Source organism: Octodon degus, unplaced genomic scaffold, assembly GCF_000260255.1.
Source record: "Octodon degus isolate 3935 unplaced genomic scaffold, OctDeg1.0 scaffold00015, whole genome shotgun sequence".
In the NCBI taxonomy this organism is placed as follows: domain Eukaryota; kingdom Metazoa; phylum Chordata; class Mammalia; order Rodentia; family Octodontidae; genus Octodon; species Octodon degus.
Window position 1 is genome coordinate 11,635,017 of NW_004524591.1, and position 15,511 is coordinate 11,650,527.

Consider the following 15,511-nt stretch of genomic DNA (forward strand, 5'->3'; position numbering starts at 1 on the left):
TTGCTAAGCTTGTTCTAAGTAGGTGCTGTAGACCACTGAGCCATCTCACCAGCCCTGCATCTGCTTTTAACACAAACATAATACATAAAAACTGAGGGGCTGGCGAGATAGCTCAAGGGTATAAACGCCTGCCTGGCAAGTGTGAGGTCCTGAGTTCAATCCCCAGTACCACAAAAAAAAAGAGCTGAACTTACAGTTAATTTATACATGTATGTGTAATTGCCTTTATTGTAAAATTATTCATTCTGCCTAAAGGGTAAGCAGTTTACACATTGAAAATTGTGTTCTGAAAACCAAAAGACACAAAACTTGTAGGTAAATTGAGTGGTTTAAAAATTTTTATGAAGTAATTTACATTATAAATATATTAATGTAAAATCATAGCTCTTAGAGTAGGACTAGGCACTTCGATAATTGGTGTCCTTCTCCATCATAAACAAGGACAGAATTTCTAACCAAAGGCCAGCAGGGCATGTGCACCGAGCCACATTTTTTCTCTGGCAGCCGTGGGCTGGTACTGAGTCAGTTGTATCCTCACAGTATCCTTTTGTGATTGATGGTGAAGAAGGCTGATGGAGACTAACATTGCTGGCTGCATCCATCAGAACCAATTATCCTGCAGCATGATTCAGTGAGATAAACTTTATACTAGGAGTCAAGAGACCCAGGTTCTAGTCCCAGCTCTGCCACTAAGCTATGTGACCTTCAACAAGTCATAAACTCTTTGGATCCATAAAAATGAATCAGATAAGATCTCCAGAGGCACTGTTGGCTCTAAAATTACAACTCTGCTAGATGAAACAGAATGGCTTGGACTCAGCCCATGTCCTAGACAATTAGGCCACAGTATTTGTACTGGGAAAAATAATTTTATTTCCCTTCCGAGGTCTCATAACCAAGTCTCTCAGCTCCAAAGCAGCAAACGTCAGCGGGTGTGAACAGAAGGAAACGCTCACTCTGGGGGAGAGAGAGGGGCAGCTGGACCTGGATTCCTCTGCTTAGTTCTCCCCATGTCTGCTTCAGGAAAGCAACCACAGTTGTGTGTCATTCTTTTGCTTATGGTTGCTCCTTGTTGGATTTTGAGTTTAGGAGCTCGGGCTTCCTTCTGCTCTTAGAAGTTGACCTCTGGATTCATGTCTTTCACAAAAACAACAAAGTGATTCTGTTTGCTTTTCCCACCCCTTTAGTTAGCTCCATTGTTGTTTGGATCCTTCAGATCATGAGAGAACGTTAACAGTCTGTTTAATTTTCCCAGATAGGAGATTAACCAAGAATTAACCTAGCAGCAATGATAAAACCTACTGAGTCATTATGTAATTTTTGCCTTTCATAGATCATAAACACCCCAATTGAGAATAATTTACTGTCCCTGGGAAATCTACAGCTATCAAATAATGTTTCTAAGCAAGATATAAAGCTCAATTTTGTAGGCAACATTCTCCTCTTTTCCATAGCAGTGGTTCTCCTCTCTTCCCATTAACTCTGGCTCTTCCCAGGGAAAAATCAGAAAATGTACCTGTCAAAACAGATGCATTTTTCATTCTTAAAGTGGGGTTTGTGAAGCCTCAGGGTATATATAGGTGTACAAGGGAGATACAGAGCCACAGAATGAGCCGGGAGGCACTTCCAGAGCATTGCTAGAACTCAGATGCTCTTTGCTTCAATATTTAAGCTTCATTTGTACCTAGAAGTGACAGTGTCAGAGCTCTCTGTTTATTTCCTATAAACTCAGGAGAGCGTGGTTATGCATGTGGCTATTGATAAGTACTCTTTCTCTGAGACCAGATTACACTAATACCACAAGAGAGGGGACAGGCGCTCAGCCCATGTGGGTGCAGCCAGGATGAGCTGAGAATGACTTTTAAAGTGACGTAAGAGTAGAACAGAAGTGGATCAGACCCCCAAAGCCTAAAATATTTGCTCTCTGGCTCCTCTTTAATAACAAAAGTTTATGGACTTACACTCTAGAGGAATTTCTCCTGGAGACCTCAGTAGCTCCTCCTGCACGTGGGCCTTATCCAAAATGCCATGGACCAGAAGTGTTGCGGCTTTCACATCTTTTGAATTGGGGGCTATTTGCGTAGAGCAAATGAGATGTCTCAGCGATGTGGCCCAAGTGTCTGCTTATGAAATACATGTATTTCCTGCTCACCTTGTCCTCAAGGCTCAAGGTCATGTTACACACTGCATTTAGTGCGTATGAGTTTGACCGTGATCCATCACAGGAAGTCGGGTGTGGAATTTCCCATTTGTGGCATCAACGTTCTAAAAGTTCCAAACTTAGGATTTTCACCTGAGTGGCCAACTTGTACTTTCAAATGCGAGCTAGTCTTCTCCTTGGCTGTTTGTTTTGTTTTGTTTTGTTTTAATATTTATTTATTTATTTATTTTGTGTCTGTGTGTGGCAGCTCAGCCCACCAGGGGGCAGGGCTGGCTGGCATGTGGTGCTGGGGGATTGAACCGCGGTCCCTGTGCTTTGCTTAGCTTAGCTTGTTCTAAGTAGGTGCTTTAGACCACTGAGCCATCTCACCAGCCCCTTGGCTGTTTGTTTTGATTCTGATCCACATAGGAGATGCACACAAATGTGTACATATGCCCCACATGTCTCAAAGTTAATCTGACTTTTTACTGTAGTGCTTCATCTCACCATGGTGAACTGTCCCATAGCCCAAAATAAGGAAAGTTCTAGTCTGGATTGGTTTGCTGTTCTTCACTTAAGCTATTTAAATTTTCTTCTTATCTGCAGATATAAGTTAATTGTTAAAACACAAAGTTTACAAAATATGAACTTCAGCGTAATGAAATCTGATAAGCAAATGAGGAAAAACTCAAACTTCATGTGCTAGAAGACTATGTCACATTTTTGAAAAATTTAAAAAAATAAAAACACTGCGCAGATGTGGCATTTCTAGGCGACACTCCACAAGGGAGGAGTGAATTCAGTGCGAGCTGGAGAGGTAACCAGGAAAACACAAGATGTAGACGGAGGTTTAAGTATAGGCTTTATCATGCACATTCAAATGAGCTTAAACTTCAGTGTCTGCTATGTGCAACTCCAGTAATTACGTGAAACCTTCACTTTTGACATTTTGCTCAAAATTCCATCATGCAAATCCTGAGGTCTGAGTGAAAAGCAGCACAGAAGCAGCATTAGCAAAGATTTTTTTGGAAGCTGCTTGTGAGATAAATGTTAAAAATTCTTCAAAGCAAAAACTCAAGAAATGGGTGGTATTTTTTTCTCTGCAGGACTGGAGAGTGAACTCAGGATCTCTGCACTGGACTACACCACCAACCATTTTAGATTTATTTTGGGATAGGGTTTGTTTGCTTGTTTGGTACAGCGTGTCACTACACAGCTCAGACCTGTAGTGGTCCTCCTGTCTCAGCCTCCCCAGTGCTGAGATTATAAGCATGCGCCATCGCATCCAGTTTCAGGCTGCACAGCATGCAGTGCCTGAGGTTAGAACCCAGGACCCTGTGCTTGCTAGGCACTGGGATAGGGTTTTGCTAAGTTGCCTAGGCTTAAAATGCACTTCTCCTGCCTCAGCCTTCTTAGAAACTGGGATTACAGGCAAATTTTGATGATGCTGTCCACTATAGATGCAGTTGAATATATGTCAATTAGCAGAGGCAAGTTAGCTGAGGGTCCTCGTCAAGTAGTACCATTCTGTGACACATCTCATTATGAACAAAAGATAAATATGAACCTCTAAAAAACATTAGTTAGCCTGGTTACTTACCTTACAGATTGATAGAAGTTCAAATGTTAGTAATTTGACCTACCGATAGATGGTCATTCTTTTGTTTTTTTAAAATAGAATTTTAAAATCAGAATATATCAGAATATAATTCATGTATCATCCATTTAAAGTATCTAGTTAAATGTATAATACAGTGGTTTTTAAATATGTCATGCAGGTGGATGGCCATCACTATTATCAATTTTAGAATCGGAAGTCCTAAGCAATCATTAATCTACTTTTTGTCACTGTTGATTTCCTTATTCTGGATTTTCCTATAATTGGAATCATATAATATGTGGCCTTTCATGACCAATTTTTTTTTTCATTTGCCATAATTCGATTCATCCACATTCAGTATCCAGAAGGCCCTCTCTGTCTATGGATTCCAGGTACGGGATATAAGCATTCCTAGATTTGGTAATCACAGGTAATGCTGGGCCCAATCTTCCGAGGTGACTGATGTTTATGTGCGCTGTATGTCACTACTTCATTCTTTTTTGTGACTGAAAAATAATGCATTGATTGAATAAACACATATTGTGTATCAATCTGGCGTTGTTTGCACCTTTTGGGTATCATGAATTATGCTGCTGTCAACATTCATATGCAAATTTTGTATGGATATGTCCTAGCTATGTATCTAGGATGGAATTGCAAGAATATTTTTTTTTTACCATCATGTATTTACCATTCTTTTTATTTTTGTTTGTTTTATGTATTTATTTATATTTCTAGGGAACATATAACATATAACACATAACATCCACAGGGTGTTCAGGGTCTCACTACTAGGTCGGACTCGTAGTGATCCTCCTGTTTACTGTCTCCCAAGAGTTGGGATTACAGGCACATACCACTACGTCCAGTCTCAATTACCATCTCAGTGCACTCCAGGGGTGAGGCTGGCACTGCAGGCCCCCAGGAATCAAACCCCCTGCCCCTGTGCCTGCTTGCAGGCACTTTAATCTACTGAGCTATTTGGCCGGCCCACTTTTGTCTATTTTAGACAAGCTTTCACTGTACAGTTCAGGCTGGCCTTGAACTGATGTTGTAGCTCAGGCTAGCCTTGTCCTATCAGCAATCTTCTTGCCTCAGTTTCCAAGTGCTGGGATTACAGCTACGCACAACCACACCTGGCTTGTTATTATTTTAATTCACATCAGTTATTGTGCAAGAATGCCAGTTTCTTCTCATTGTTGCCAGCACTTGTTGTCATCTGTGTTTGTATTGTAGTCATCCTGGTGGCGTGAAATGGTACTTCACGGTCGCTTTGCCTTGTTTCCCTGATGAGTAATGATGTCAGCAACCTTCTTGTATGTAAATGTGTGAACATGGTACCAGACTCACCACCTGTAACAAGGGTTCAAGGTCACAGTGATCCTCAGCTGTATTAACATCTGTTGCCTGGTGTGTTTATTGGCCATTTAGAGAAAAATCAATTTCAGATTTTTTTTTTTTTTTTTTTCCTTTTTTTTTTTTTTTTTGCAGAACCGGGGATTGAACTCAGATCCTTGTGTTTGCCAGTCAAGAGCTTATCCTACTGAGCCATCTCCCCGGCCCCTTGCCTATCTTTTAATTGAATAGATCTTTGATCTTTAGGTGCCTATCACATTGTAGAGATTTGATACATAGTGATCGATCGCCTATTCTGGACCTTTCCTATAAATGAAATCATATAATACATGGTCCTCTGTAACTAGCTTCTTTAATTGATGACAGTGGCATGTCATCTTTGAAGAAATGTCTGTTCAAGCCCTTTGTCTTTTCATTGAGAAAAATCTTGGAACTTAATATGCCTGTCACATTGCATGTATTCAATATGTAGGAATAAATAAAAGAACAAAATAAATTACTTTGTGAAACATTATGCTTAGAATTCCTAGTTTGAGACAGCAAGTATTTGAGAGAGCCACAGACAACACTTGTCTTGGTAATGATTCCACGCCCTAGGCCTAGAAGACCGTGTGATAGCCTGGCGCATTGCAGGGGTGCCATGCCAAATGAATGAACGTTAGGTAGTGATTTCTTTCACAATAACACATATAACCAAAGAAATTAGCAGTAAGGTATTATTGTGCATGATAGCAACTGGAAAATACATGTACAAACATATGAGCAGATGGTGTCAGATCCGTGAACTAAAACAAAGGTTTAGGGTTGTCATGCTCATCAGAGGTGTTAGCAGTCATGTCTGGTTTGCTTATTAACTCGACCCCTGGTTCATTCACTCCTAAGTGTTCTCAGTGTCTGTTTTTAACCATGACATCTACATGCACCTTTTAAACAGATGAATGAAATATTTTTCTTTTTTAAGAGAAGTGCATACTGCCCAAGTATATATTGGCTTAGAACGTGGATTGCTGGATGAATTGCTTATTTTCTTCCTGGAAAGCAATTAAATAATAGCATGCCATGACAAAGTAAAAATAAACTGAAACTGGATAAAAAAGGAGTTTACCTTTTAGCTAAATAAAGATGATCTTTGAAAGTGCTTTTTTGGCAGCTCTTTTTCAAGTTTAGACACTAAACCACTCTGAAGCTATGAACTTCTTAAGGTCATTCTGCAGTGGAAACAAAATTTGAGAGCTGAGCAAATACAGTAGCTCATGGCTCTGATCAGTCCTTTGGGATTCCCAGTTTATATTTGGGTAATTTAAGCACTTAGGGGAGCTTGAGGGATGGGCGTTTGGTATCAGGAATCAAACTCAGGACCTGGCACTCGCCAGGCAGGCACTGCACTGAGGAGCTATATCCCTGGCCACCTTAAGCACATTCTTACTAGTCAGGCTTTTGTGGCTGGGACAAAATATTTGATACCCACAAGTTGAAGCAGAGGTGCTTTATTTAGATCAGAGTTGCAGAGGTCCCTGGTCAGCTGGGTTCAAGGCAGAAATGTCAAGGTGAAAGAGCATGGCCGAGGAAAGTCAGCATCAAGAAAACAAAGAGCAGGGGACTCAGCAGCCTCGGGGAAGGAGCCAGGAGCCAGATGCAGTCCCAAAGTTACAACCCAAGATCCGCTTCCTCCTAGGAGTCCTCGCTCCTAATCACCCATTCACCTATGCACTCCTAGTGGATGAACCTGTCGATACAGTTAGTGCTATCCCAATCCAGTCACTTCTCTAGGATTCTCGTGGTCTAGTCGATTTGACAAGATTAATGGGCAGACTTATAAATTTTTGTAATCTGTACATACAGAAGCAAGTAGTCACCAGACAAATAGAACATCCATTAGACGAGAGGCAGGTAGAGAGCACCCAGGTACCAGCAACAGCCTGCGACATTACTGGGCTCTAGCATTATGGCTAAGTCTCAAATATAGAAGCAAAAATTGCTGCAGATAAGGGCTGAACCTATTACACAGTAACTTCTATTTTGAACGTAGCTAGCTTCCCACTTGCTAAATTCAGTGAGATAATATCTTACCTGCAAGTCCTTAGGGCAGGTAATATAATTTTTTTTTCTCACAGGTTATTTAAAATACTATAATTAAATTAAAAATACGGGTTTTAGGTCACATTCTATCCTTATGATGGTAATTTCTCTGACTTTTTTGGGGTTTAGATTTTTTGTTTTTGTTTTTGTTTTTTTAGTATTGAAGATTGAACCCAGGACCTTTGTAATGAAACGTACCTTCAGCCTTTTTTAAATTTTGAGACAGTCTCCCTAAGTTTCTGAGTTTCCCAGGCTGCACTCAAAGTTATTATCCTCCCGTTTTGTACTTCCAAAGTGTTGGGATGACAAGTATGTGCTATCATGCCCAGTTGATAAAAATATTCCATACACTTAGTGGGAAGAACCTAAAATTTAAATAATTATTGAAGGTGAAATAGGAAAACGAGAAGGTGTTCTTTGCTCCAACTATATTCCCAGGCTTTTTTTTTTTTTTTTTTTTTTCTTCTTTTTTGGCTGCCTTTTTTTTTTTTCTTAAGACAAGGTCTCTGGGCTGGAGAGATGGCTCAGTGGTCTAAAGCACCTACTTAGAACAAGCTTAGCAAAAGCATCAGGGACCGCGGTTCAATCCCCCAGCACCACATGCCAGCCAGCCCGCCCCCTGGTGGGCTGAGCTGGCCTCTCTCTCTCTTTCTTTCTCTCTCTCTCTCTCTCTCTCTCTCAAATAAATAAATAAATAATTTTTTAAAAAAAGACAAGGTCTCACTACATAGTTTAGCCTGTCAGTGATCTCGCCTCAGCCTCCTGGATGCTGGGATGCCAGGTGTGCCCCACTGTGCCCAGCCTAAGGCTTCTTATAAGGGTTTTCACTCCTTGTAGCTCAGACTACTTGAGCAAAAGTATTTGCTATGTTCCAGTAGTCATGGTTTTGTTGTCTTCTGTCTGTGATGAATTAGAAAGTCTCATTTCTACTAGATCTTCATATCAGGTTCCTGACAGAAAGATAACCCAAGGTAGGTCAAAAATATTGGAAAATGGGGACCAGGGAAGATGGTTCAGTGGAAAAAGCACATCCCTGGCAAGTGCAAGGACCTGAATTCAATCCCCGGTTCTGCAAAAAAAAAAAAAAAAAATTGGAAAATAACTTTAAGTACAGTATTTTTTTTTCTATTTCTAGAAAAATAGAATAGTATATTAGTAGCATAGTACTTATAATTATATGTGTATTCTGGATGTTTAATATATACATGAAGATGTAAATCAACACAATTACATGTGTTTTATCTGTGAAGAATAGCAATCTGTAATTTTAATTATAGAATATACAATAGCTAATATTTGCTATGATAGGTCTTCATAGGATTGATCATGTTATAGTGACACTGTCAGGTAAATGCTGTCAATTATTGTCACCATGTCACATGTGAGGAAACTGCAGATCAGAGTGGATAATTCTTCTCTTCCTGTATTTTAGGAAAATTTGGAGTAGCTGAGAAATTCCCAGCCCCCTGGTCTTCTGGTTTATGAATATAATCGGAAGACAGGCTGGCCAGATGGCTCAGTGGACTAAAGCGTCTGCTTAGGCAGAGCACAGCGGCCAGGGTTTGATCCCCACTGTGCCCTGCTGGCCCCACCCCCTGGGCATGGTGGCACATGCCTGTAATCCCAGCGCTTGGGAGGCTGAACACAGGATCACTACGAGTTCATAGTGAGACCCTGTAGACCCTATACTGCATTTGGAGGACAGGAAGGGAACAGCCCCCCAGTGTCGGTCCTGGCTTACTAGAATCTCCTGAATGACTGTGTCATCCCCCTTTAGGTATATCAGGATTGGAGATAAAGAATGTGAGTTTAACAAGAACTTTCGCCTTATTCTTCACACAAAACTGGCAAATCCTCACTATAAGCCGGAACTGCAAGCTCAGACGACCCTCCTCAATTTCACTGTCACAGAAGACGGCCTGGAAGCCCAGCTGCTGGCACAGGTTGTCAGTATTGAGAGGCCAGATTTAGAGAAACTTAAGGTAAAAATGATCAAGTTCTCCACCAGTGGCTGCCTCCTCACCTCCTTTGTACAAATTACAGGGCAAAACATCAGGGTATAAAATGAAATGTGTGTTGTCACAGTCTCAATAGAAAAATGAAATGTATGTGAGAATAAGTCAAGGTTACTGCTGATAAAGGTTTGCTAGCTAGAGTTATGTCACAGGTAGGAGATGGGCTAGCTCTTTGCTCTCGTTTGCTATACAGGACAAGAGCATCAGAGGCATCTGTCATTCATGGAAAACTGAAGCATAGAAGCAGGTTCCTGCTTGAGTAGGTTAGAAGCTACTAGAACAGTTTAGCCCATGAAAGCAAATGAAATTGAAGAGCTAAACAAGGAAGGTTGAAGAAATTAAGGAGCTTGTGCTGTTTATAACTATTATGTAAAAGAAAATTTGTGGCTTTTACTATACTGATTAAGAAAAAGAAATGCTGCAAATAATTACATTCAGAGTTAAATGCACTGAAAACAAGAGTAAGCCTAAAAATGTGGAAATAAGGCAATAATAAAAGCAGAAAATAATGACACAGAAAACAAATAATATTAACAGAAAGCTAGTTGTGTAGGGGAAACGAAGATAATAGATATACCTCTGACAGGAGCAATCAAGAATAAAATAGAAAAATAAACAATATCAAGATGAAAAGGAACACAGAAATTAAAATGTGTAAAAGTCATATGGTAGCCACTTTTCTAACAACAAATTTGAAAACTCAAACAGAAAAATAGCATATTTCTGCAACGTGAAAATTAAGATCACTTCCTTGCTGACATAGGAATTCCAAGGCTCCTCTGTGTATCTATGAGATTGTATTAATATTTACCATTTTATTTATCCACTCAGCTCATGGACAATCAGACTGTTTTGGCCTTTGGACTACGATTAGATAATGTTATGATTATTTGTGTGCAGATTCTGGTGTAGACATGTATTTTAAATTCTTCTGGATAGCTATGAGGTGAAAATTGCTCAGTTATGTGCTAATTATGTTTTGACTCAATTGATAAACTGCTGGACTATTGAAAAGCCTGCAGTATTTTACATCTCCACCTGCTATGTATTTTTCTAAAGGACAGAATATTGTCTCTCATTATGGTTTTATTTTCATTTCCCTAAAGCCTAATGATGTTAAGCATCTGTTCGTACATTCATTGGCCTTTTGTGTATCTTTGGGAGAAATATCTTTTCGGATAATCCCCTCATTTTAATATTAGTTTATTTTCATTGACAAGTTATAAAAGTTCCTTATTCTGAATATTACACTCTTTCAGGACACATGATTTACACAATCCCATCCCCCCACATGCATATTTTCTTTTTAAAAGATATTTATTATTTATTTATTTATTTATTTATTTATTTGGTACAGTGTCTCACTACACAGCTCGGACTTGTAGTGACCTTCCTGTCTCAGCCTCCCCAGTAACTGGGATTACAGGTATACACCACCTTGCCTGGTTTTGGGACCAGCACAGCATGTGATACTGGGGATTGAACTCATGACCTTGAGTTTGCCAAGCAGAAGCTTAGACCACTGAGCTATCTCCCCAGCCCCACCCGTGACATTCTAAGTGTTGTCTTTTTCACTTTCTTGGTAACCTTTGGAAAAACAAAAAAAATATTTTGGTAAAGTCTAATTTATCTACTTTTGCTTTTTGCTTATGTTTTTGTTATCCTATATAGAAAACCATTGAAAATACAGTTCAAGATTTATTCCTAGGTTGTTTCTTTTAGGACTTTTATAATTTTGGCTCTTACATATAAATCTGTAATCAGTTTTTTTTTTTTTGTTTTGTTTTTGTTTTTGTTTTTTGGCAGAACCAGGGTTTGAACTCAGGCCCTTGCACTTGCCAGGGAAATGCTTATTCCACTGAGCCATCTCCCCGGCTCCTGTAATCAGTTTTAAGTTAGTTTTTAATAGTGTAAGAAAAGGAATCCAAGTCCATTCTTTTGCTTATGAGTATCTAACCCAGCATCATTTGTCAAAAAGATATTTTCTCCCTTGAATTGCTTTCACTTGTTAAAGATCAGTTGGCTCTTTCTGTGGATCTCTTTCTGAGTTCTTGCTTCTGTTTTATTGATCTGTTTGTTCTTTGATCAACACTGCACTGTCTTCTTTTTGTTTTTCCTTTTGTGGTACCAGGGATCAAACTCAGAACCTTGCACTTGTCAGGCAGACACTTATTCCACTGAGCTATCACCCCAGCCCCCAGACTGTCTCGATTATTGTAGCTTTTAAATTAGGTAATGTCCTCTCATGTAGTTCTTTCATATGTTATTGACAGCTGTAGCTCTTATGTCTTTCATAAATTTTGGAATCATTAATATTATTTTGAATCCTAGAAAAGCAGACCTGATGTATTAACGCTCTTCTTATCCATGGTCTTGGAACATTTCCTCATTTTTTAGCTTGCTTTATCAGACTTTTGTAGAGTTCTCCATAGACATCTTGAACACATTTTTTTTTTCAGATTTATACTTCAGTATTTTTCATTCTATATGAATTTTTTGTTTTTATTTTTAATGTATTTGGTACAAGGTCTCACTACACAACTCGGACTGGTAGTGACCCTCCTGTTTTCAGCCTTCCCAGCACTGGGATTGCAGGCATGCACCACCACGCCCCGACCGGTCTCAGGCTCATCAGGTCCTTCCTCTGCTGAGCTGTCTCACCGGCCCTGAGTGTGGAACCTTGTCAAATGGATTTTTCCCCCTAAATCCAGCAATATATTCACATTCCTTTTGTTCGGTAGCCTGTGTTGTAACCAACTGTATCATTTATCTTTTGGACTTCCAACTAGACTTTCAGGCCTGGAATAAGCCCCACTTGGCATCATGTGTAATTACTTATATCCATTTCTGGGTTTGATTTGCTAATAGCCTGTCAAAGTTGTTTTTTTAAAAAATTATTTATGTATTTGTGTGTGTGTGTGTGTGTGTGTGTGTGTGGCCAGCTCAGCCCACCAGGTGGCAGGGCTGGCTTGTGGTGCTGGGGGATTGAACCGCGGTCCCTGTGCTTTGCTAAGCTTGTTCTAAGTAGGTGCTTTAGACCACTGAGCCATCTCACCAGCCCCATGAATTTTTTTTTTAATTTTATTTATTTGTGTGTGTGTGTGTGGCCACTCAGCCCACCAGGAGGCGGGGCTGGCTGGCTTGTGGTGCTGGGGACTTGAAGCGCGGTCCCTGTGCTTTGCCAGGCTTGTTCTAAGTAGGTGCTTTAGACCACTGAGCCATCTCACCAGCCCCCCTGTCAAGGTTTTTTAATCTATGATATTACAAGATCCTGGTCTTACTTTTTATATCTTGTAATGGCTTTGTCAGGTTTTAGCATTAGGAAAATGCTGGTCTTATAGATTGAGTTAAGAAATATTCTTCTGCTTCTGTTTTCTAGAAGAAGCTGGAGAATCTATATAAATTTTTTCTTAAGTCTTTGCTGTAGCTCATCAGAAAGATGATCTGGACTGATACTTTCATGTTGTGAAAGTTCTTGTTTTTCCATTTTTCATACACATATGGTCTATTCAGATGATATATTTTTCCTTGCGTGAATTTTTGGTAGATGTCTCTCATTTCTAACATCAGTACTTAATGCTTTTTCTCTCCCTCACCTTTTTTCTTTCTTAGCCTGGCTAGAAGATTGTAAGTTTTATTGATCCTTTCAAACAACTAGCTTTTTATCTTAGTGATACTTTCCCCTGTTGGTTTCTTATCAAATTCTTTAATTTCTGCTATAATTTTGTGTTATTTTCACTTGCTTGTTCTTTTTTAGGTTTATTGCTTTTTCCTAGTTTAGTAAAAACTTATATAAAATTTAAATCTTTTTTCTTATGTATACGGCTAGTGCTCTAAGTTTTCCTATATTTTTTATTACCTTTTTCCAAATTTTTAAAAAATCTTTATTTTGTTTATTTATTTGGTATAGCATGCCGTACAGGGGATTGAACCTGGATCCTTGTGCTTGCCAGGCATGTACTTAGACTGCCAAGTAGCTCCCCAGCACCCCATTTTTACCAATTTTGTTTTATTTTTACTTATTTAAAATGGTTTTCGTGGGGCCAGGGAGATAGCTCAGTAGAATAAGCACTTGCATGGCAAGGACAAGGTCCTGAGTTTAATCCCTGGTACCACAAAAATAAATAAATAAATAAATAAATAAATAAATAAATACATAAAATGGTTTTAGGTTCTGTTGAGACTTCCTTTGACCTGTGTATTATTTTTAAGTATGTATGTTGTTTAATTTCCATATACTTTGGGATTTTCTAGCTATCTTTCTGTTATTAGTTTCTTATTAAATTTTGTCATGATCAAGCTCCATACTTTGTATGATTTCTATTCTTTTAAACTCTTTTAAGAGTCTTTTATAGTCCACTGTTGGATCCATCTTGGTGACTCTTTCCTCTGAGCTTGAGAAACCTGTATGACGTGCTGTTGCTGGAGTATTCTATAAGTGTCTTTAGAGCTAGTTGATTGCTGGGGTCTCGTGGCTCACCGGCGTCAGTACTGGTCTATTAATTATGGATACAGGCAGTGTGAATTCTCCAATTACAAACAATAGGCTTGTGTTTCCTGCAGTTCTATCATCTTTTTGGCTCTTAGATTTTTGCTCTATTGTTCAGTGCATAAAATTAAAGAGTGTTATATTTTCATATGAAATTGACCGCTTATTACTGCCTAATACATTTGTTCTTGATGATCTTCTTCATTCTGATACCTGGTTTGTTTAAAATTAACGCGGCTCCTCTGGTTTTGATTAGTGTTCTAATGGTGCATTTTTCTTCATCCTTCCTTCTACTTGTAATTTGTCTGTCATTTAAAGTTTGTTTGGGTAGCAAATAGATGGATCTTGTTCTTATCTGTTCTGTCAGTATTTTTTAATTGATTTAATCAATTCGTATTCTCTGAGTTTATTCATATAATTGGATAATATATACCACATTTGTCTCTCTTTTTGTTCACTGTACTTTTTAATTTTTTATTTCACTTATTTATTTATTTGTTTATTTATTTATTTGTTACAGGGTCTCACTATGTAACTCAAACTCATAGTGATCCTCAGGGATCAATCCTGTGTCCTTGTGCGTGGCAGGCAGGCATTGAGACCTGTGAGCTATCTCCCCAGCCCTGTTTTCATTTTTCTACCTTGCTTGATCTTGAGTATTGTATATGATTACACTACCTCTTCTGTCTTAGCACACGTTACAGGTTTTTGTTTTTTGTTTTTTGTTTGCTTGGGGTTTTTTTTTGCAGAATGGGGGATTGAACTCAGGCCCTTGCACTTGCCAGGCAAGTGCAACAGCCCCCAGGGTTTTTTGTTGTTGTTGTTGTTGTTGTTGTTGTTACAGTTTTTTAATAAATTTCAATGCTTGCTCATGTGTTTTCAGCATACATTTACAGCTGTCTAAGTCCACTTTGAAATACTACTCTGAGCCTCATAAATAGTGTTGTATGTTATGGGTCGGTGCCGAAAGAAACGACGAGAAGACCTGATGAATGTAGCTTCAGAGGTCTCACTGAGATTAGTCTCTCTCCAAGTGAGCCCAGAGCCTCAGAAGCATCTCACTTTTATTGAGGGGTAAAGGCAGACTAAGGAATGTGCATAATTACCTAAGTGAATATAGACTACTATCTCTATTGACTTCCACCATTTGCTTAACACTAGGTTCACACAAATGCTAGCCCATAACATCCCAAGCAAGGGATCAAAGGACAGGGCGCCTGCAGGAGAAGCTGTTATCTGCTGCCTTGAATCCCAGCTTTCCAGGAATTTGCAAACAGACAGCAACCCTCCTTGGGCTCAGTCCAGTGTTCCCTGCTCTCTTGGGACATCCGGCTTTTGTCTCAAATCTATATCTCTACAAATAGCACAGGTCACTTTTACCAGAGTACTCTCACCTTCTCCTTCCCAGTCTATAGCTACATCACTAGAACTCTTTTCATTTGGCCATGAGTTTCCTGGATATAACAAGCCACCGGCTATACTGTTGCTATTACTGTTGTGAACAAACAGCTCAATTAAGATAAAGGAGTAGAGCCGGGGAGATGGCTCAGTGGAATAAGCGCTTCCCTGGCAAGTGCAAGGGTCTGAGTTCAATCCCCAGTTCCACCACAAAAAAAAAAGTAAAAAAAAGATAAAAGAGTAGAAAGTTTCACCTTCATTTATTCTTTCTCTAGTGTTATTTGTTTCTTAATTAGATGTGAATTTATGACATTTTCCTTCCCTGTGAAAAAATAATTGTAGGGGCTGGTGAGATGGCTCAGTGGTCTAAAGCACCTACTTAGAACAAGCTAAGCCAAGCAAAGCAGAGGGACCGCGGTTCAATCCCCCAGCAC

General features: G+C 39.2%; 1 protein-coding gene across 1 annotated transcript in view; it reads left to right on the plus strand.

Annotated features, from left to right (window-relative positions):
- The window catches only part of Dnah11 (dynein axonemal heavy chain 11), a 375,268-nt gene that overhangs the window by 308,492 nt on the left and 51,265 nt on the right, over positions 1–15,511 (plus strand). Inside the window, exon 65 of the mRNA XM_023709848.1 lies at positions 8,953–9,157. Coding sequence (XP_023565616.1) covers positions 8,953–9,157 — 205 coding nt within the window. The remainder of the gene's footprint in view (positions 1–8,952; positions 9,158–15,511) is intronic.